The 22,161-nt window shown below is 35.9% G+C and overlaps 3 protein-coding genes across 7 annotated transcripts in view; 1 reads left to right on the top strand and 2 right to left on the bottom strand.

The window, feature by feature from the left end:
- The window catches only part of LOC127942070 (60S ribosomal protein L17), a 184,241-nt gene that overhangs the window by 31,580 nt on the left and 130,500 nt on the right, over positions 1-22,161 (bottom strand). The window lies entirely within an intron of this gene.
- LOC127942068 (crk-like protein) lies at positions 5,665-11,600 on the bottom strand. Its single transcript, XM_052537617.1, has 3 exons — positions 10,458-11,600; positions 8,733-9,195; positions 5,665-7,344 (listed from the first exon to the last, which is right to left on the bottom strand). The coding sequence occupies exons 1-3, from the start codon at positions 10,766-10,768 to the stop codon at positions 7,210-7,212; spliced, it is 909 nt and encodes a 302-aa protein (XP_052393577.1). The 5' UTR covers positions 10,769-11,600; the 3' UTR covers positions 5,665-7,209.
- LOC127942066 (mediator of RNA polymerase II transcription subunit 15-like) lies at positions 16,979-22,022 on the top strand. Of its 4 annotated transcripts, none has more exons than XM_052537615.1 (8): positions 16,979-17,152; positions 18,822-18,909; positions 19,013-19,064; positions 19,146-19,169; positions 19,245-19,409; positions 19,508-19,734; positions 21,060-21,539; positions 21,690-22,022. In XM_052537615.1, the coding sequence occupies exons 1-8, from the start codon at positions 17,085-17,087 to the stop codon at positions 21,906-21,908; spliced, it is 1,323 nt and encodes a 440-aa protein (XP_052393575.1). In that variant the 5' UTR covers positions 16,979-17,084; the 3' UTR covers positions 21,909-22,022. The 4 variants fall into 4 exon arrangements, with proteins under 4 accessions (XP_052393575.1, XP_052393573.1, XP_052393576.1 ...); XM_052537613.1 differs by having other exon boundaries at positions 16,983-17,152; positions 19,505-19,734; positions 21,690-22,012; XM_052537616.1 differs by having other exon boundaries at positions 16,983-17,152; positions 19,146-19,160; positions 19,505-19,734; positions 21,690-22,011.

The following is a 22,161-nucleotide window of genomic DNA, read 5'->3' as shown; positions in this document are numbered from 1 at the left end:
CAACTTATATTATCAAAAATAAAATAATAAAAACATAATATTCAAATTAAGCAAAGAATTAGTAGCCTCTATATGTATTATTATCAATGTATAGATATTCAAAATTATATTAATATAATCTAAATTGTATATATATATATATATATATATATATATATATATATATATATATATATATATATATATATATATATATATATATATATATATATATATGTGTGTGTGTGTGTGTGTGTGTGTGTGTCTGTCTGTAATTTGTATATATAAATTATATTATATTATATTATATTATATTATATTATATTATATTATATTATATTATATTATATTATTGCTTATTACATATATACATGATTTGCTTCTGGTTTGGTGCTGGTCTTACTGATCAATGATGTTGCAATGTTGTTCAGTAATTAAAGATCTTTCAAAAAAGCTGGGTACCTTTTAAAAAGTAGTCTGGAAGGGCTGCCAGCATTTCAGAATCCTAAACACAATTTATGATATGAGATAGGACACAAGTAAGATATTAGCGAGCCATCAATTTTTAAAAGCAGCACTTTTAAAGGTAGTGCTAAAAAGGCCAATGTAAACATACTGTTACTGTACCGTTAAACAGTGACATGGTGAGAATGGGTGAGTGACCAAACTTCTTTACTAAATCAACCCAATACTGCCATCTAATGTTTAACATATAGCATTACATAATTTTCTGGTCTGTCATGGAAAGTACAGAATACTTGGAGTCATTTCGTTTGAAATTTTATACAAGTTTTATTCCAAATCTGTTTGAGAAATCTTGGTTTATGGAGAAGGCCATCATGAATCTGAGAGCCAAAACAAATACTGTCAAGTAACAAAAATTGGCATCCACCCCATTACAATAAATGTCTTTAAATATAAACTTATTATGCCTGTTTAAATGTTTCAGTCTTATACAACTAGATTTGTTTTGACAAAAAAAAAAAACATGTTTTGAATTGTAAAGTAGGCTAATTAGCCCATGTACATTCATACAGTAGGCTACAGCATGTGAGTCTATCACAGTGAGGATGTTCATGGGTTATTGTTCAAACAGAAAACCACAAAAGTTCTTACTTCCTCTTAGTCAACTCTTACTTCCACAGCTAGTTCTGGCCAAAATGTCTAACCGTTCTTGATAGGTGGAATCATTCTTGCTATTTAAGACAGTATAGTTTTAGTTGTTTCCATCAATTCAATATCAAGATTTTGAAAACAAGACCACCATCTGAAAAACTAATTTAATGTATCCTGCTCTAATTCTGTACTGTTTAAGAGATTGTTGTTCACTTCAATATAAATGCATTAGGTCTAAATACACTTATAACCAGTATTGCTTACCATAAAAGAGAAGGGTAGGGTGAGGAGGAGCGATAGAACTGAAAATACAATATATAAACAGATCTCTAATCGTAATAGCTTGTATAAAATAATTGCTAACTGGATGTAGCCCAATATTTATTTTAAGTGTTAGAGATCTTACTCGTTTAGAGAGAAATTCTCTTTACAGCAATGGTAATAACAAAGGGCAATAGCCGTGTAATTATTGATTGGTTATTGATTGATTATGCCTTTGGTTCACTGGGCGCGCCGTGGATGATTATTGTGTCTGGGTGCAGGATTGAAGAGAGAGCTGTTCAAAGATAACATACCTCATTCCGTCACACTCGATTATTATTATTATTATTATTTAACGTTTCTTCTGCCGAAACAATATAAATCTTAAAGATATGTAAAATAAGTTAAGATAACAGATGTGGTGCAAGACCGACTGGAACATTTTCTTTCACCAGCAGATGGCAATATTTCTAAAAGATTATTCAGGTAGCGGAAATATCGCGAGAATTTCACTCATGAATTGGAAAAAAATAATGTTTTGTTTTCTATTAAAGAAATAATTCAGAAAAACATACTGTTTGAAACCTTAATGTCTATGGCTCTATAAAAAAGAATGAAAAACGGTTGCCTTAAACACTAAAGTAGTACAAAAATAAGTGAATTGATCTACTGCTACAGTAAAATGTCCATGAGTCATAGATATGCGTTATATAAATTAAACTATGAATTATTATTTATCTTCACCTCTTGTGATATTTAATAACCCCGGCTTGGTGTTTAATGCTATGTTTAGATTGAGACTTTTTTTTCATAAGATAGAAGTCTACAAGATGTGGTCAGTTATTATACCACAGACTTCAGTTATATGAATCCCATCTATCTGGGCCTGTTATTTCTCAAATTAGATACATTGTATAACACTGTCATTCAGTGTTCACTGAGGTTACTGGCTATGTATATATTTTATTTTACAAAGCTGCAGATTATGTTATTATAGCCTAATGATGCTTTAACCCTGCTGATTGTAAAACATGATCCTCATTTTAGTTTCTTATTAGGTGAGGGCACATGGTATAGAGAGAGAAGCAGAAATCAAAATCCCAGGGGCAGTTCTGACTCTATATCTGACCCAGATCCCACGGAGAGCCAGTGGGGTGTCATAACTCAACATGGCCTCATTTCCACAGCAGAAGGCAGTGGCGTATGTCCTGTAAATGTTTAATCGTCAGCACTCCCAAATGCTGACTTTTCAAGTTTCTTCTGTCATTTCAGTAGTTAAAATAAGATGGTACTAAGAAACATACTTTTTTGGTTGTTCCTACTCAAATGTTCTAAATAATTACATTGCACAGATGTGGTGAAGGATCAACTGACTGAGATTAATAAAGATTAAATATAGGACATCAGTGCCTCTGCTGTTCTGTGCACAAAAATACTTTTTGCACAGATTGCCTGTTAGATGAGGTTTACCTTGCAGCACTTAACAGAAAAGAGAAATTGAGATGCAAAGTGATAGAGCAAATCTTTATGTTATTTTTGTTTCATATTTCGAAAGTGCCATTTTATGCTGATATGGGCTGGCACTTTAAGAGTGAGTCAGCCACTTATAATGGTAAGGTTCAATCTATAGCAGCAGAATCATCCTTGGGACAGACTGTTAATGGGCTAAAATGGGCATTCATCGACCACAGTTTCTGTAGCCCAGTGATGGTTATAAAAAAAAACAATCCATTTCCATCAATTCTAATGAGTGATTTCACATTTAAAAATGCACAATTAACTTTGCAGAAACTTGCAGATGAAGAGTAAACCCTATACTATTAATAAAATAAATTTAAAAAGTCACTATAAAGCCACTCAACAGTATTGCTCAAGTGAAAAGTTTGGACAGACTTGCAGTTTTTATGGAACATATGGTGAACTCTTGATTTTATTCAGTTGATGTTTCCATTCCATGTCATATTACATAAGTGATACACAACCAGTGTTTTCCAAATATAATCATAAATCAGACTTTAAATTAATAGTTCTGGCAAAAATTCAATTGCTTAATGCATAATAAAAATGTGTTCAGTCCTTTCACATCTGCTGACATATTTGTTTAGAACTGTTTTGGACTGCTTCGTTTTGTAAACAGTGCTTGATCTGTGCATATTTCTCTCCTGATTCAGACAAGGCCACTTTTTCACTGGAGAAAGGAATAATACTAATAGAGGACTTTGAATTTTATGAGATTAAAAATAGATTAATTTAACACAAACCATCAACTTCTCACTTCACTGGAGACACTTGGATTTTTGTTTAATACTTTGATGTTTATATCAGCTGCTTGGACTCTCATTTTCACGGCACCCATTCACTGCAGAAGATCCATTGTTGAGCAAATGATGTAATGCAAAATCTCTACAAAATCTGTTAGGAACTCATCTACATCCAAGGGCCCGAGAGTGAATATATTTATTTTGGGGGGAATATATATATATAAATCTGGAAAACTTTTACTTTTGTATCTCTGATTCAGCTGACATAAAATCCGCATCTCCTCCTACAAGCTCCCTTAAATATATATCAGTAAATAAATATTGACGCCCAGCAACGATTATGCAATTCGCTTTATTTTTAGCTCCTCCGTTGCAGTGTCTGTCAGGCTCCCAGAATGGAAACACAGTCCTGGAGTAATAGTTTGATGCTGTCAAGCTTATCTGCACTTGTTTGTGAGAATCTTAAGACCAACACAATCATCTAAAAGGCCCTGAAAATAAAAATTAGCTAAAGACTGACTGTATCCTCATTAACAAAACCTGGCATTTGATATATTTCAAAAGTAGGTTATATAAATGTTAAATAATCTGTAGGACTGACTGCAGGTTTAACAGAGATCACTGTAATTTCTACATCATAACAATTTTATTCCTCCCATCTTTCATCATTCACATTGAATCAACAAATGTTATCATGTCCTATTAGTCACTCTTTTGACTATTGACAAACTAGTCTGGTCCAGTTTGGATCTTATTCTGGCTGGAACCACCCATATTGTATGGGAAATACCAGATTTGTAATCTACTAAAATGTAAATGTGACTCGCAACACTAGAGCCTTAGGAAAATGATATAGCTGCTCAATCAGACTGGAGAGTCGTTTGTTGTTTGTTATAGCAGCAAAGAAATTACACATTTTACTTTTAAATAATACTTATCTGGCCTCCAGGTTGTGGTCTACAGGCTTTCCCCCAAATATTCCTTTGTCAACATTTGCTATACAGTGCCCTAGGATAGCTGGGAAAGACTGCCATGCCAACAGAAAAGGAAACACAAGCAATTACTTGAGAAAAGAACCTGAGCAATAATGAACCCATTTTACATATTTAGTTTGAACTGTTGTGATGATGTTGATGCATACATAAAGGTCACAAGGCATATATACTCAAAAAGAATGGTTCCTGATTTACTGAAGAAGAAAAAAAGCAAAGCTTGGCCTTCATAACTTTCTGTAGGTCATAGGGTTTCTTTTTTTGGACACTTCATTAAAATTCTTTAATTAGGTCTTGTCTCCAGGGCACGGTCACAATCACAACTGCTAATAAAAAAATTCAAGTGAGATGGAACAACCAACCTCTTGTTCCAGATACTAAACAGGCTGGTACGTCACCAATTGGGTGAAGAAATTGTCTGTAGAAACAGAAGCTTTGAAACGACCCACTTTAGGACTCCAGAAAGATATTTGAACTTCTGTTTACGGGGTTCCCATTAAGAGATTGTTTACCCAAGAATGAAAATCCTGCCATCATTTACTCACCCTCAAGTTGTTCCAAACCTCTATGAGTTTATTTTTTTATGCTGAAGTATTTTGGAAAATAGATGGTAGCCACCAACTTCCGCTGTTTGTTTACCAACATTTTATCTCGTGTTGAAGAGCTGAGAGAAATCAAAGATTTGAAACACATTGAGGGTGTGTAAATAATGATATTTTTCATTGTTGGATGAGCTAGCTCTACTACTTCTTTAAAAATACCTTTTCATGAGCAGCCATTTGTGTTTACTATTTTTTTTTAGGATTCAATGTATTAGGAACTGCTAGGATATTCATTTGTATGTCTGGTACCAATTTTAATTATAAAATTAGGATGTAAACAATAACACATTATAACTAGAAAACAATAGTATTCACTATGTAAATGTCCAAAACGTTTTATAATTGTATTAAATTCTGATATTTCCATTTTTGAAAATCACAATTTTACAATATCCCCTAATATTCCAGACTTTCCATGGCAAGCCAATAAACACAAAGTTGGTCATACACTCGCAGAGTAGACGACATAAATTTTATTTACTCGTTCTGTACATAATGGGTAAGACCAGCACGGGTGTTAACCATGGGAAATATTATTAACATGTAAATGTAAGAAAATAAAAGGCACAATTTTTCATTAAACAAATGAGACCACATGGATATTCTGTAATGTGAAACAATAAACAGTAATACTGTTAAAGCCTCAGGAAAAAAGGAAAACTTAAGTATTTGAACTTAAATTATTGGAGCTCTGCTATAAGATAGGTTGATAGGGTTGGTCTATTAGCCTTAAATTGATGCTAAGGATGTAAACCGGACAAAGGTGAATTCATTTCAAAAAGGAAAAACAAAGAAAATCAACAGACAGAAATAAAAGACATGACAAGAAGCAGCATTTAACCTAAGAGGGAAAACCCTCTTGGCCAGAAGGTCATGCACAGAGGCCACCAGCAGGCTTTTTAAATCCCTTTTTAGAAAATGCCAGTTTATTTCAACACACAGTAAATGCTTGATTCAACACCTGGCTAATAAAATAAACTGAATACAGTTTTTTTTATTTTTATATAAGGTTAAGGAGTCAAAATTGGGCAGAAACCGTCAAAAGTTAAAGCAGAGACCTTGTGATGTACAGTAACAATCAAGAAATGGCGCAAGATCCAGACCTTTACTGAATGAGAGAATCAGACACTTAAATTCAGTCCACTAGAGATGAGCTCATGATTGCACAGGTAACATTTCCAGCTTGTCCAATGGAAAAGATGAGGTGCGTTTTAACTCTCCCCAGACCCAATCTCGCATCGAAGGCATCACAATCAGATGCAAAAAGATCCACAGACAAGCCCTTCACCATTCAAAAGATCCCCCGAGAGTCTAGCCACAACCATCTAGCTACACTACTAATGCAATTTACAGATAAATTATTATGGCACAAATAAAAAAGGCTACAGTAGACTAGTCCCACAAACTAGTTGAGGAAAAAAATTCTTTAAATGGTGAGTCTGTTTCTAAGGTCAATCAGGAGTGGTGCAGTTGTTGCTACTAAGAACCTGCCTCTGCAATACACTACCTTTATCTTCAAGTCATGGCTATTACCAAAGGTCAGTATCACTAGGATTCTGTGTAACAAAATGTAACAAAAGACAAAATAAGTTCAATTTTAAGTGAACAGTTGGCAATTAAACCAGAGGGTATAATTTCATTTTCTTAACATATTTTTAAGCTAGCAAAAGTTAAAGTTAATGACAGAAAACTGCATGAGAGTTGCAAAAAGGTCACGTTTGAGGACTCATTTCACCATGTCACAGGTACAGATGGCCGATGTGTGGAAATAATAGAATATTAAGGGCAGAAAAAAAAATACTGATTCTCCTGTAACCAACCAGGTGAGGGGGGTTAAGAACCGTTTGATTTCGGAGCTGTAAACAGTCAAAAGCCACGCAAATGGTTTGCTTGAGAAATGCACCACAGCTGAGCCCCAAGGCAGGCAAGCGTAATACCGGTGGTGACTCGATGGGGCAGCCGGCAAGCTGACGGGGGGCTGACAGCGCATGGCCCAGATCATTCGCTCTCATCTGGGTTTTGGGGGTCCAATATTTTCACATGGGTGAAAGGGAACAACCCTCTCCGGCCATTTACCTCCCCTTCCCACTGACCGTTGATGTTCATCCTAGTCACTTTCACAATGTCGCCCACCTGTGAGGAAAAAAAACAGGATGAATATATATATATATATATATATATAGAGAGAATATTTTTTTTTATTAGTATGGCAGATAAAAAGTCTATTGGCTTCATAAAAAAGAACTGTGAAATTTTATAAAACCCTAATCTATAAAATCCAGGGAAAGCCTGGGGAAAAGATTATGTCCTACCCAGCAGAAATCATTTCTAAGGAACAAAAGATTTTTCATAGATATGCAAATTCTCTGAGTGCATAAAGCAGTACAGAGTTTCCATGTACACCTATTAAAACACTAATGAAAATATCACTTATGAAAAATCATTATTGAAGCATGTTAAACATTCAAAACCATTATAAAATTGTCCTTTTGACACCAATTTTACAGGACTCTGCATATTAACCATCATGCTTCACTCACTCAAAATGCTTCAAATAGCTGTTCTAAATCAGACCATTTTGCTTTAGGCAAACTGTAATAATCCTTGCTTCCATATACAAGCTGCACTTATATGTAAAATACAGCATACAGATGGAATAATTGTGTAAAAAAAAAAAAAAAAAAAAAAAAAAAAAATTGGGGGCAAATGTCAATGTAAATACATATCCATGAGTTTTTCCACCTCTTTCCTGCACCACCCTGAATCAACTGGCACATTCTCAGGCTGACTAAGACATAGCTTAAGCAATGTTTTCTACAAATGAACAAGGCCTTGCATGTAGAAACGACAGAGGAGTGCTGGAACTTGCCAGGTATGATGACTAAGTATGGAATTTCATTCTAGAGACTGAACAAACCATCAATAAATTCTACTCAAAAATGATCAGTAACTGAGCCTCTGTGCTACAGTTCTTACAGATGTGCGGCACACGCAAACTGCAAACTATAAAAAATAAAAGACATTAAAAACCTATTAAAAAGACAGTAAAGAAAGACCGCAAGAAATACTTTGGATTTTAAGCTTTATTTTTCACTAACATGTCAGTAGCTCTGTCTAAGGAAAGTCCCTCAAAAACATAGAACTGAGCTGACAAATGTGTCATCAAGAGAAAATATTGGTCATTTCACATTTCCATGTTATCAGGACCATCTGACCACAAGTAATGATAGGTAAAATCCCTTTAAATGTCTAATCACTGCACCAGTTAAAAAGCATAGAGAAATAGCTTCATTACGTGTCTATGACAGCCAGTCCTGTATCTTGTATTGCTATAAATCAACCAATCGATTAGCCAGCAAAAATACACACTTACTGAATTACTGTATTACCTACTGTAATTAGTAAAGTGAAGGAAAGAAATTATGGTATAGGTTTTAATGGGTATAATTATTATCCCTCATCAATAAAACAAGAGAAACTTGTAGATTCACCTTACGTAAATCCATACGTTAGTTACTTACCTCTAGGGCTAAAGCGGTCTTATCATATGCACATGGCACTCGTTTCTGGATCGCCTTCGCTATTACTGGCCCATTCTGCACAGAAGGCAGTGGGTTGATGACAGCGCCAGGTGTAATGGGTGATGGAGTCTGAGGCTGAGCATAGGCGTGTGCTGGCTCAGGGATGCCATAGCTATTGGAATTGCGTGAACCATGGCCAGGCTGACCAGAATGAGGCGAAGGCCTCACCAGCTTTTCTACGTAGGGAACAGGAATCATGCCTACTCGGCCTTCTTTGTTCTTGGCACTCCACCACTGCTCCTCCGGCCTCTCTAGAATAATTAGGATTTCACCCTTCTTGAAAGGAAGGTCTTCAGCATCGCTACCAGTGAAGTCATAAAGAGTCCGCACATACTCCTGGTTCTCATCTCCGAATCCCCCAGATGGCTGAATAGGAACACTGGGCAGAGGGGTACTGGGGTACCTGTAATACAATGATGCAAGTATTTTTAGAATTGAATAATCAAAAACAAAAAGAGGATTTTTAACAGCACATCAAAGGGGAAATGCTTAACTCCACTTCTTGCTAGGCGGTTAGTCTTTTGTAATATCCAATCCACTTCTGAATGTGCACTTTCACATGTACAGTTAACTTCCTGGTATCTTAAATAGGAATGACTGAATTTCTTATAAAAGCAAAGCTCAATGAGAACATTTTAAAACAAACAGGAAGGAAATTCAGGGGAATTACAGTTATGTTAAAATGACCACTTTCAGCTTGCCAATAATTAGGATAAGAATTAATGTGAAGAAACACCAGCAAAGCTATGACAAGCTGTTCTAACAGTTACTTATTAAAACCAGTAACACCTATAGGATTTAATAATAACGAGTACGTAAGGCAGTAGTGATCAGAACATTTCCCAATTTACAGTAAGTGTATTAGCTGGCGAAGATTTCTAAATGATGCCAATTTTGGTTGGCCATACAAAACTGCCAAATATTATATTCATACTATAATAAATAAGATCACAAGATGTAATAGTTATGCATTTTGTCTGTTAAACTGAATACATGGCTTTAACTAACCATGTGTCTTGTGTCAACAAACCTATATTATTGCCATTTATGGACCTTTTCTTAATTGTAATAATGAATCTGCAGTTTCTTTGAAGCTAAACCGCTCTTTGTTAGTTACAAATTGCTGCTATTTCAGTTTTACTAGTACTAATTCATAAGATACCATACTTACAAGATACTAGCAGCTTTTTCCAATTGTATTACTAGTAATATTTTTTTTACCTCACTAGTTACAACAATTTTTTATGTGTCATATTTAATCATTTATAAAGTGGGTATTCTGATTGTTTAATTACAACTTGTTAGCAGTTGTAATGATACACTAGTACAAAGTAACTTACTAATAACTAACACATAATAATGTTCCAGCACCTAAGAACTACTTGTCACAATCGACACAGCGACTAGTTTCAGCTAGCATCAGTGCTATTATTAATCAGTAAAATTCTTTAACAGTCACTTGTGAAATTGAGAGATGCTAATCTTAAATTCAAATAAAAACGAGAACTGGTAATATAAAAGAGATCCTAGTTCGTTTTAATGAATGAATGTTTTAATGAATGAATGTTGAAACGGCTTGCCATAGCAACTAAAGGGAGGGAAATGTACATGGGTGAGAAAAGGGGTGGATGGTGTGACGGTGTCAAAACGAAATGTAGCTCTTACCTTGGTGCTGGCTCTATCAGGGTGGTCGTATCCAGATAATGTATTTTATAGAACTCCAAAAGACCAGGTAGATTATCAAACTCTTGGTCGCCTATCTTGAATCTCTTGTTTGGTAAAGAGTTGATAATATAGTGAGAAACTTTGGAGTTCTCGGACACTGACAGTACATAATCACCAGGACAGGTGGACGAATCTCGCACCAAAAACATCCCGTGTCTCTGTCCCTGTAGCCTATTCTGCGCCTCCTGTCTCGAAACCGGCCCGAAATACCAGCTGGCTCGGTCCGTGGAGTCGAACCGTGCAGACGACATGTTTGCTTAAAATACAACTGTAGTTGATTTATTCGAAAAAGAAAACAGAAATAAGCAATAAATTAAAACAACAAACGCTTATTCTTGCGAGCGAGCCACCACTTTTTGATCCGACAGTCCTACTGAACCGCAACCTGACGTTTGACCAGACAGGCTGCGACTGGCGTCAACCAACTTTGGCGCATCGCTAAATTTCCAGCAACACAAGAATCACGACGGGCTAAGAACAGGTTTTAACAACCCCAAAAGTTCGCAAAGAACCCAAAAATACGTGTTTAGAATTAAAGTTCCCCTTTACGCTCTCTCTTCCGTGAAAGCAGCTGCAGCTTATGAGACAATATAATGCGGTAGCCAGCTAGCGTTAGCCGTTTTCACTCACCGTCCGCTCAAGATGAGGAAAACAACGCCATAATTTATTAATAAATCGCTCCGCATGACGACTCAAGACGACATATGGCGGTCACGTCCAACAACTTGTCCTTCTTCGTTAATACACCAAAGTACGAAAGAGTTCGGTCTCTTGTTTAGACTCCCAACAGACTTCGAAGGCTGTAACAAAAATGGCGGCCCGCAACACGTCTTCACACACAACGAATTTCTGAAATAATCTCACAACAGAAAGTTTCCGTCCTTTGCGCGGCGCTTCCCTATATGAGGCTCAATGGTGCCAAGCGACAAGACGACCAAGATGATTAAAACAAAACAAAAAATCTGTTTGTTGTGTTTTCTGTTCCTTCCCAGGATTGGTGTAAAAGCTGCTTCAGCTCCCCACACCGTCCGAGAAATGGCGTCTTGGAGGGCGGTTCTGCGCGCGCTCCCGGTCTGTCTGTCTGATCACCCATCACGAGCGCCTAGAGCGGCTGTTACTTAAAAGGAAGAATAAAATGAGTGGCTTGCAGAGACGCGCCATTTCAAAAGATCTGAACTGCGAATAATGAGAAATATAAGGCACTGACTGTGGAGATTGTGTAGCTAGTGTGAATAATAATGTGAACGTTGTCAAATTAGTTGCTAAAGTTATAGTTGTCGTCGAAATTTGGATGGCCCACATTTCATTTGGAGACCTGATGTTGACATGGCAATTGAGGTGTAAAAATAAGCCTACTTTAATAAAAATATGGATATTGTGTGAAGATTTTAAGTATCGAATAGCCAAAAACGTTTCTATGTTTAACCGTAGGCTACTTAATTTAAAAAACGTTTAAATACAATTTCAATGAGTAAAAAAAGGCTTTAATTTTTGTTTTTATACATTTATAGCTATTATTATAGTGTGAACAGGCCATTATTCAGAAACATTACATCTGTGGATATGAACAAATTATGTTGCGTTTCCTACGTTTTTAGAAAACACTTCCTTTGTCATCCTAAATACTAGTGCTGTCAAACAATTAATCGCATGTTAAATAAGTTTATGTTTTCATATGTGTGTGTACTGTGTAAATGTATTATGTAGCTATATATAAATGCACGCAAATGCATGTATACATTTAAGACAAATATGTTGTATTTGTATATTAAATGTATTTATATGTAATATAAATTATATAAATGTGTGCATGTAAACGCATGTAAATATTTTCAAAATATATACATGTGTGTGTGTTTATTTATATATACATAATAAATATACACAGCACACACATTAATGTAAACACATTTTTTTATTTTGTATGTGATAAATCATGATTAATCATTTGACAGCCCTACTAAATACAAAAAAAGAAACAGCAATTATACTGAAATAATTTAACAAGATACAAGGATTATTTCATTTTCTTCCTTTTAATAAAGAAAAGCTCTTTATAATGCCGGATGAAACTCCAACTTGCGCATAGCCTGGCAACATCACCTCGAGTCTTGAATGTTAATAGATTCAAAATAATTTCATAATGTCTTGCATCTCCAGTTCTCAGATTGTTGCTTGGATCAATGGTGCAACAAATTCTTCTGACATTATCAAAAGAGAAACCTTCTAACACTCCCGCAAGGTGGGAATTAATCTGAATGGACACATGAGTCTTTGCTCAAGTAGACACACACATACACACACACTCACACAGACACACGCCAATTGTACAAAAGGTCAGAGATGGCTAGTCACAAAGTTGTTGCTTGCCAGAAATGTATAAGATCACACAAAACCAAAAATGCCTTATAACTGAACCTACTGGTTAAGGCCCTTTAAAAACTATCGTTTTTGAATGAATTAACACAAATTTCAAAATATTACATACACCCTCAATGCATCTTCAAATTCCTTTCAAAACTAGAGGATACTGAATCATTACTGTTACACTGCTTTATTACATCACATCCTTTTCAAAGATGTGCACATTGTTTAGGCAAAAACAAAAGTCAATACAATATATATATATATATATATATATATATATATATATATATATATATATATATATATATATAATATTTTTTAGTTATTATATCATATACTGATATCATATACTGACTCATCAGTCTCCATGGCAACTTCTGCTCACATGAAGTTGCAGCGTTTTGTCTAGAATATGACAAGAATGTAGTGTATTTGTCACACAACTGTAAGTCTCAAAGTAAAACTGTAAACCAAAGTTACAGGGCCCTGATGCAACAAGGGGTCAGCAAGGACTTGAATGGTCAATTGCCTGCCATCAACATTCAGTACTGATCATGGCCACCAAATGAGAAAAAACAAACAAATATGTTTATATAATACTACAGTAAATGAAAATACAGTGAACTCTGGGCAAGCAGCCAACATTCAACCAATGTGTGAAAAATGCGGAAGGAAGGTTTTTTTTTTTCACGTTACCCATGGCTTGTCTGCTTAATAACCACACCCCAGAGCTAACACACATATGAAAATAAAAGTCAGTTATTCAATGATTAACTAAATTGTGCTACTAAGTTCATGTCAGAGTTATAGTTAACAAAAAAAAAAAAAAAATTATCATTTAACATTTCTTGTTTTCTTTTAGTTTGTCTTAATAAAAGATAACTTCCTAAAATGAATACTGACGAAAAAATATTATTTTAAAATATTAAAAAAATAACAAAATAAAAATAACAAAAACACAACAAAATGATTAAAATTGTCACTAAAATTAAAATGGCCTATACAAAAACTAAATCAAAATACTAACAAAATCTATAATATCTTGCTGTGAAACTAAATCAACACAGATTCACTAATGAAGAAATTAAAATAATCTTTAGCCATGATATAAATTGGGGATATATAATTTGACAGATGCCACGGGGTTATTGAGAGAACCAGCTTTAATTAAGGGGCTGCAAATAATGTAATGTTAACCATGTAAGTGAGTCATTTAAAGTTGTATTAGTCACATACAACTGTACATAGGCATTGAAGTGAATCTATCTATCTACCTATCTATCTACCTATCTATCTATCTATCTATCTATCTATCTATCTATCTATCTATCTATCTATCTATCTATCTATCTATCTATCTATCTATCTATCTATCTATCTATATAGAACAGACCTTGAGAATATCTGCAGCAGCTCTCTCCATTCATCAGTAGTCGTAGGTGTTGCCAACTTGTTTTTTGGAAGCCAGGCCCATTTCTGCGAATCGGTTCTTTCGAACAATTAATTTCAAAGAACCGTTCCATGGCAATCACGTCACTCGTAAACCAGGGGCAAGTTCAAGCTAAAACCGGTGCACAACGTTTTGCTACTTTTTCCGGTTTGAACAACATCTGATTTCCTGGAAACGGTGTGCAACCATAGACAGTAAAAGAGTGCAACGATGTTTGAAAACTTTTCTCTTGTTTGGTGGGTGTGTCAAAAATGTCAGCCCAATCAGCAGCAACATGTATAAACCAGGTGGTATTAAAGCGACAGCGACCACAATGTAATTAACGTCAAAATAAATTCACAAAAGTGGGCATATTGTTTGCACGTTTATTTAATAATCAGAATATTATAGAAAAGTTTATGAAAGTGTCACTCCACAATACAATAGTAAAATATATTAGTAAATCAGTGTCTAGCACACCTTCCTTAGGAAAGGATATGGACCAGAAGACATTGCAAGTACCAAATTATATTTAGACAGACTTAAAGCAGTTCCAGATCTATACTTGTACTCTTATTATTTAAGTTATTTTGCCTTTAATGTAAATAAACATGTGCAAACAATATACTTGCTCTTTTGAATTTATTTTAATGTTAATAGAACTACACATTTATTGTGTATTAGTTCACTTTGTTGCAGACAGCTCAGATAAAGTTTTTTCAACCTACAGCAATTGTATTTACATTTAAAAAATGCAATTCATTTGTATCTCTACATAAAAAGCGTTTAATAAAATACAGTTTTTTACAACGGGTTATATGTGTATTTAATAAAACTGATAAATAATTAGTAAAGGGTTAGTTCACCCAATAATCAAAATTACGTCATTAATAACTCACCCTCATGTCGTTACAAACTTGTGAGACCTCCGTTCATCTTCGGAACACAGTTTAAGATATTTTAGATTTAGTCCGAAAGCTCTCAGTCTCTCCATTGAAACTGTGTGTACGGTATACTGTCCATGTCCAGAAAGGTAAGAAAAACCTCATCAAAGTAGTCCATGTGACATCAGAGGGTCAGTTAGAATTTTTTGAAGCATCGAAAATACATTTTGGTCCAAAAATAGCAAAAACTTCGACTTTATTCAGCATTGTCTTCTTTTCCGGTCTGTTGAGAGATTTCAAAACACTGAAGTGTAGTGATATCCGGTTCTCGAAAGAATCATTCGATGTAACCGGATCTTCTTCAACCAGTTCACCGAATCAAACTGAATCATTTGAAACGGTTCGCATAAGCATTAATAAAACAACTGACTTAAGCTGTAAACTTTTTTAATGTGGCTGACACTCCCTCTGAGTTAAAACAAACCAATATCCCAGAGTAATTAATTTACTCAAACAGTACACTGACTGAATTGCTGTGGAGAGAGAACTGAAGATGAACACTGAGCCGAGCCAGATAACGAACAAAAGATTGACTCATTCTCAAGCCAAGAACTGTTTCTGTTGGACGCGTCCGATTTGTGAACCGAGGAGCTGATGATACTGCGCATGTGTTGTGTGATTCAGCATGAAGCAGACCGACACACAGAGCGTCTGAACCAAACTGTTTTTTTGGTGATCGATTCTGAACTGATTCTGTGCTAATGTTATGAGCGCAGGTAAACCGAAGGCTTGAATCAAGGGCAATCATCGCAAATGACGTCATTACGTCAAGTGCAAAAGAAACGGTGAACCATTTTTTTCAACCAGTTTATTGAATCAAACTGTCTGAAAGAACTACTGGTGATCCAAAAACCGATGCAACAGGTTCTTGACTCGAGAACGAGTCAATCTTTCGTTCGTTATCTGGCTCGGCTCGGTTTTTCAGCTTCAGTTTTCTCTTCACAGCAGTTCAGTCAGTGTACTGTTTCAGTAAATGAATTACTCTGGGATATTGGTTTGTTTTAACTCAGAGGGAGTGTCAGCCACATAAAAAAAAAGTTAACAGCTTAAGTCATTTGTGGATTAATGCTTATGTGAACCATTTCAAATGATTCAGTTCGATTCGGTGAACTGGTTGAGGAAGATCCGGTTACATCGAATGATTCGTTCGAGAACCGGATATCACTACACTTCAGTGTTTTGAAATCTCACAACAGACCGGAAGAGAAGACAATGCTGAATAAAGTCGTAGTTTTTGCTATTTTTGGACCAAAATGTATTTTCGATGCTTCAAAAAATTCTAACTGACCCTCTGATGTCACATGGACTACTTTGATGATGTTTTTCTTACCTTTCTGGACACGGACATTATACCGTACACACAGCTTCAATGGAGGGACTGAGAGCTCTCGGACTAAATCTAAAATATCTTAAACTGTGTTCTGAAGATGAACGGAGGTCTCACTGGTTTGGAACAACATGAGGGTTATTAATAACATAACTTTGATTACTGGGTGAACTAACCCTTTAAGCAAAAAAATAAAATAAAATCATCTCTCTCTCTCTCTCTCTCTCTCTCTCTCTCTCTCTCTCTCTCTCTCTCTCTCTCTCTCTCTCCCTCTCTCTCTCTCTCTCTCTCTGCTATTCGTGAATAGACTCGAGAATCGCTCAGACCAAATCAGACGGATCGTTCAGTTACAGTAGCTACGATTCTTTAGCGAATGTGTATAAGCGGCTTCAACCGATTCATTAAAAAGATCCGACTCAGTAAGGTGATGCATTCAAGATTCGAACATCGCTAACACAAACTGGAAGCAGTTTGTTCAACGTTGTTCGGCATTATCAGTTATGGAGGTCACCGGTACTGATAGTGATTGGAGGAGCCCAGCCTTTCGACAGAAAGTAGTGGCCCAAATGTAAGTATACAGATATATTTTTTGTGTATGATTTATAGTAGCGCATTTTGCAAACCTAGCTAGTTAGCTGCTAACTAACTGATGCTCGGACATGGTACCAGCACATCTGTCAAACACAGTCGAAACTTCATTAATAGACTGTATATGTATTTATAAATGTTATCAATCTGATCACGGTATTATGTTCCTTTAATGGGATTACATTTTTGGAGGTTGTTTGGAGCTTGTTTAGCTGTGTGGCTAGCTATTATAAAGTTAGCCTCATTAAATATTAGTCTATAAATATGTAACGTTACAAGCGAAATAGTCTGCAGATATAAATACTGTTCAACATGTCATCGGCAAAAGGAAACCTTTAAGATATTAAATCAGTCTTTGTAATTTATTAAGTTTCTTAAGGCTCGTAATAAGCTCTTTTAATAGTTTCGGAGCGGTCGTAGCCTAATGGTTAGAGAGTCGGACTTGTGACCCAGTGGTCGCGGGTTCGAGTCTCGGTACCGGCAGGGATTGTGGGTGGGGGAGTGAATGACCAGCGCTGTCTTCCACCATCAGTACCACTGAGGTGCCCTTGGGCGAGGTACCGAACCCCACAACTGCTCCCCGGCTGCAGCCGCGAAAATGGCTACCCTGCACCGGGGTGTGTGTTCACTACTACTCACTACTGTGTGGGTGTACTTGGATGGGATAAATGTAGAGCACAATTTCCGAGTATGGGACACCATACATGGCTATACTTCACTTCCTAGTCCCTCAAAATGCTCGTTTTATCATCACTTTGAAGAAATTACTGCTGTCAAACGATTCATCGCGTCTAAAATAATTTTTTTTGTTTACATAATGTATGTAGGTATACTGTATTTATTGATTATGTATATATAAATACACACATACAGTATATATTTAGAAAATATTTACATGTATATACAATATATGTATATATTTATATTCTTATATTTAATATTATTTATAAATATATTTCATATATAAACATAACATATTTTTCTTAAATATATACTTGCACCCTCCATTTGTTCCAAACCTGTATGATTTTTCTTTATGCTAAACAAAAATGATTTGTAAGAATGTTGGTAGCCAAACATTTGACTGTAACCATTGACTTCTATAGTGCTTCATTTATGAAATTAATTTAACTCATATTATGTTAGTAAGTGGGCTACTATCAAATGTTAGGTTGCCAACATTCTTCAGAATATCGTCTTTTGTGTTCAGCTGAAAGAAATTCATACAGGTTTGTTGGAAAAAGTAAATTTTAAGGGTAAGAAATTAAATTTTTGGCTGAACTATACCTGTAAATTTATAAGTATTTTATTGCAAAATGTTACATTCATAAATACAGCTAAATATGTTGATAACATATTGAATTTCTTTGAATAATTTCAAAGCTTGTAAGACTATTCTATAGAGTAATACTTCTAAGATAACAATACAATTCATTTCAGAATTCATGTTTAAAAACTCTCATAGAATGTTTAGTCTTTTTGCTATTAAATGTTTAATTGTTGCAATAACTAAATGGAAAACAGCTCTTCTAATAGTGCTCATATTCTTGATATTTCTTAAAGGATTGATTGTCAGTAAACAATAGGTAACATTTCTTGTTTGTCATGCATCAGTTGTGATTAAAGACTTCTGCTTTATTATATTGCAGAGATGAAGCCATGAGAAAAGCAGGAACTGCTCACACAAAGTCCAGCACTGACATGGAAAACCATGTTTTTATCAAGGCAAAGACCAGAGTAAGTATTACTTTTAAATATGCATGCTACACTCCCAACAGAACAGATTTGTTTGTATACAATTGTTAAAAGTGTAATAAATACACTATCCTTTTTTTAACAGGAGGAGTATTTGTCTTTAGTTGCGAGACTGATAATTCATTTTAGAGACATTCGTAAGTAGCCAACTTTTTTTTTCTTTTAGCTGTGATGTTTGAATGTGTACTGTATATTGATCAGTTTGTTTTTCATTGCAGATAAAAAGTCACAAGGTGGGCCTGGTAAACTTAACGAGCTATTTTAAACCTTAAGAATTCATTTTCTGCCAAATTAAAAAAATATATGTTTATTTTTAGACCCCATGAATGCCCTGCAAATTATACCAGGAGTGGGTGGAGGTGGTCCTGGAGTTATTGGCATTGGACCACGGCCCCCTGGTGCACAAATGGGTGGTATGGGGCAAATGCAAATGCAAATGGGTCAACATGCCATGCAGGGCGTAGCGGGAGGCCAGCAGGCTGGTAAGTTCAGTAGCTGTCAGCTGACTGGAGAAAGTGTGTTTAATAATCTTATTTTGAATTCCCATACATTACATGTGATGCTATCTCAATCTCAGCAGGGGCTGCTGGGCAGATGCCTATGATGCAGCAGCAGCAACAGCAGCCATCCATTCAGTTTCAGCAGTTCCAGCCTCAGCAACAGGCAGCCATGCAGCCTCAGCAGCCAGGAACTATGCAGACTGCCATGCAATTCCAACAGATAAGGCAGCACCATCAGAATCCACAAATGCAGCATCAAAATCAACAACAGCAGCAGGCGCAGACTCCGCAGCAACAACAGAACCAGGTAACGGAGAATGGAAAGATTAATGTGATGATTGTTTAAATACTGCATGAGTGTCTTTTGAATAAAAGAGTTTGTTTAATGAAAACAGAAAATTCTCTAATAATTTGTCATAATTTTACAACTTGTTCCAAGTCATCTGTAACCATAGTTACGATTTATTTATTTTTTTGATGATGATGAAAAATAAAAATTTAATTCGTAATCACTGATAATTTCCCCTCTTTTGGGAGAAAAACATTCAAAATCTAGTCTAATAATCTGTGAAAACTAGGGCTGGGTTGATAATATTGGTTAATCAGTTTTAACTGATCTTAATTTTAAATCTTAATCTTATTTTTTAAAATCTTAATCTTAATTTTAGATCTTAAATCTTAAATGTTAATTTTTCAGATGAACCATCTACTGTATGCTGTTTTATGTTGATTGTTTGAAAATAACTTCAATAAACACTTTTTGTAGCACACCTGCCATCCAGTAATCAATTTTTTTTAAATAAAACATTTAAATTGTACACAAGGCAGTACTTCAGCTTTTTAATTATAAAATTATATTTCTACTTCAGTTTCTTTTTGAAATATAAATATTTACATAATGCCTAACTTGTCTTATTTAATTTGTTTCTATAAATGACAACATCTCTAGCATATTCTGTGTATTCCGTATTCTGTTAAACAGGATGTTCGACATATAGCCTATTGATTTTGGAGGGTGTTGCTATTTTAACCTTTAAAAGTGCTGTATGTAAGTTTTTGACTCTACTATAGCATAAAAATTCCATAATATGTTTGCATATATTTAAGAAACATGCTAAGTTAACATACTTGTTTATCTGAAAATCAATGCTACAGCCAGTTGTTCTCCTTTGAAAATGTGCATTCTGGGCTGGAATGTCGGTCTCTCTTTTGATTTGTGAAACCTGCCCACTGCAAGGTTACCCCATTGTATTTCGGCACCCCGGGTTGCACGTTGGCGTAAAACACAGCGTATTTCATTTAATTTCATTCATTGTCAAGTGTGCTCGTTCTTGTTGGTGTCCACAACCTGTATGTGTCACAAGTCTAAGGAGGAGGGGCCGGGTGAAAAAACCCTCTCCAATATTTTGAATTTGGACTTCTACCACTTAGTGTCAATCCTATATACAGCACCTTTTAATATTGTAGTAATGTCCTAAATCTCACAGTTCCCTGTTTAGTTTATGCTTTTGGTTTAATTGAGTTTGTGAATTGGAATCAAATGGATATGATCCGTCAATACCCAGTGGAAGCTAAGTTCCTTCCTTCCTTCATTCATTCATTTATTCATTGTTTTAATGGCTTTGACTCCAGTTGCACCAAAGAATGCAGCAGCAGCAGTTAGCACAAATGCAGCAACTGCAACAACAACACCACCAACAACAACAACAACAGCAGCAGCAGCAGCAGCAGCAGCAACTGCATCAACAACAGGTCCATGCACAGGCTCAGGCTCAAGCTCAAGCTCAGGCCCAGGCTCAAGCTCAGGCCCAAGCTCAGGCCCAGGCTCAAGCTCAGGCTCAAGCTCAGGCCCAGGCCCAGGCCCAGGCCCAGGCCCAAATGCAGCAACAGCATCTTCAAGCCCAGGTTCAGGCTCAAGTCCAAGCCCAGGTCCAAGCTCAAAGTCAAGCCCAGGCACAGGCTCAGGGAGTGGCGGGTCAGATGGCCCCTCACTCACAGCAGCAGCAAGTCATGGTGCCCCAGTCATTAGCACAAATGGCTCCCGGACAGCATCAACCCATCAACTCACTCAGCCAACAGCAGCAACATCTGAAACTCCAGCAGGCAATACAGGTAAAGCTCAGTTGCCATAGCAGAATGCAAAATGGATAATAAACACTTTTTACACCTATTATTGACACACGTTTTGATTGATGTGGTCAGGTAAGATGCACGGTTCACCTTTTCTTTTTATACCTTCCTATTTACTTTAATTTATACAAGCAGGCGAGAGTATTGCAGCAGCAGCAGCAACAACAACAACAACAGCAGCAGCAGCAGCAACAACAACAACAACAACAACAACAGCAGCAGCAGCAGCAGCAACAACAACAGCAGCAACAGCAGCAGGTTCAACAAGTCCAGCAGGGAGGCCAGCTCACTGCAGTCCCTAGCCAGGTAAGCCCAGTGCAAGCCGTGGTGAGGGTTGAGATAAGAGACTGAGCGTGGTGGAGTGATTGCATGCTACCAAAATCAACACTTGAATTTCTTTTGGATGTCAAAACTCTTTATTCCTTGCCTGGTGAAGTGCCGTAGTGTAATGCACATGTCCTAATAACAACAGAAGGATTATACGGATAAGATCCCTAAAGTTGCAAAGACTAAAGTCTCAAAAACAAAGACATATTCTTTATAAAAGTTAAAGGGTTAGTAAACCCCAAAATTTTAATTTGCCCATAAATTACTCACCCTCAAG

The sequence above is a fragment of the Carassius gibelio genome, chromosome A21, assembly GCF_023724105.1.
Source record: "Carassius gibelio isolate Cgi1373 ecotype wild population from Czech Republic chromosome A21, carGib1.2-hapl.c, whole genome shotgun sequence".
NCBI lineage: Eukaryota > Metazoa > Chordata > Actinopteri > Cypriniformes > Cyprinidae > Carassius > Carassius gibelio.
The sequence above is the reverse complement of the archived record's forward strand: the minus strand, read 5'-3'. Positions and strand labels throughout refer to the sequence as shown.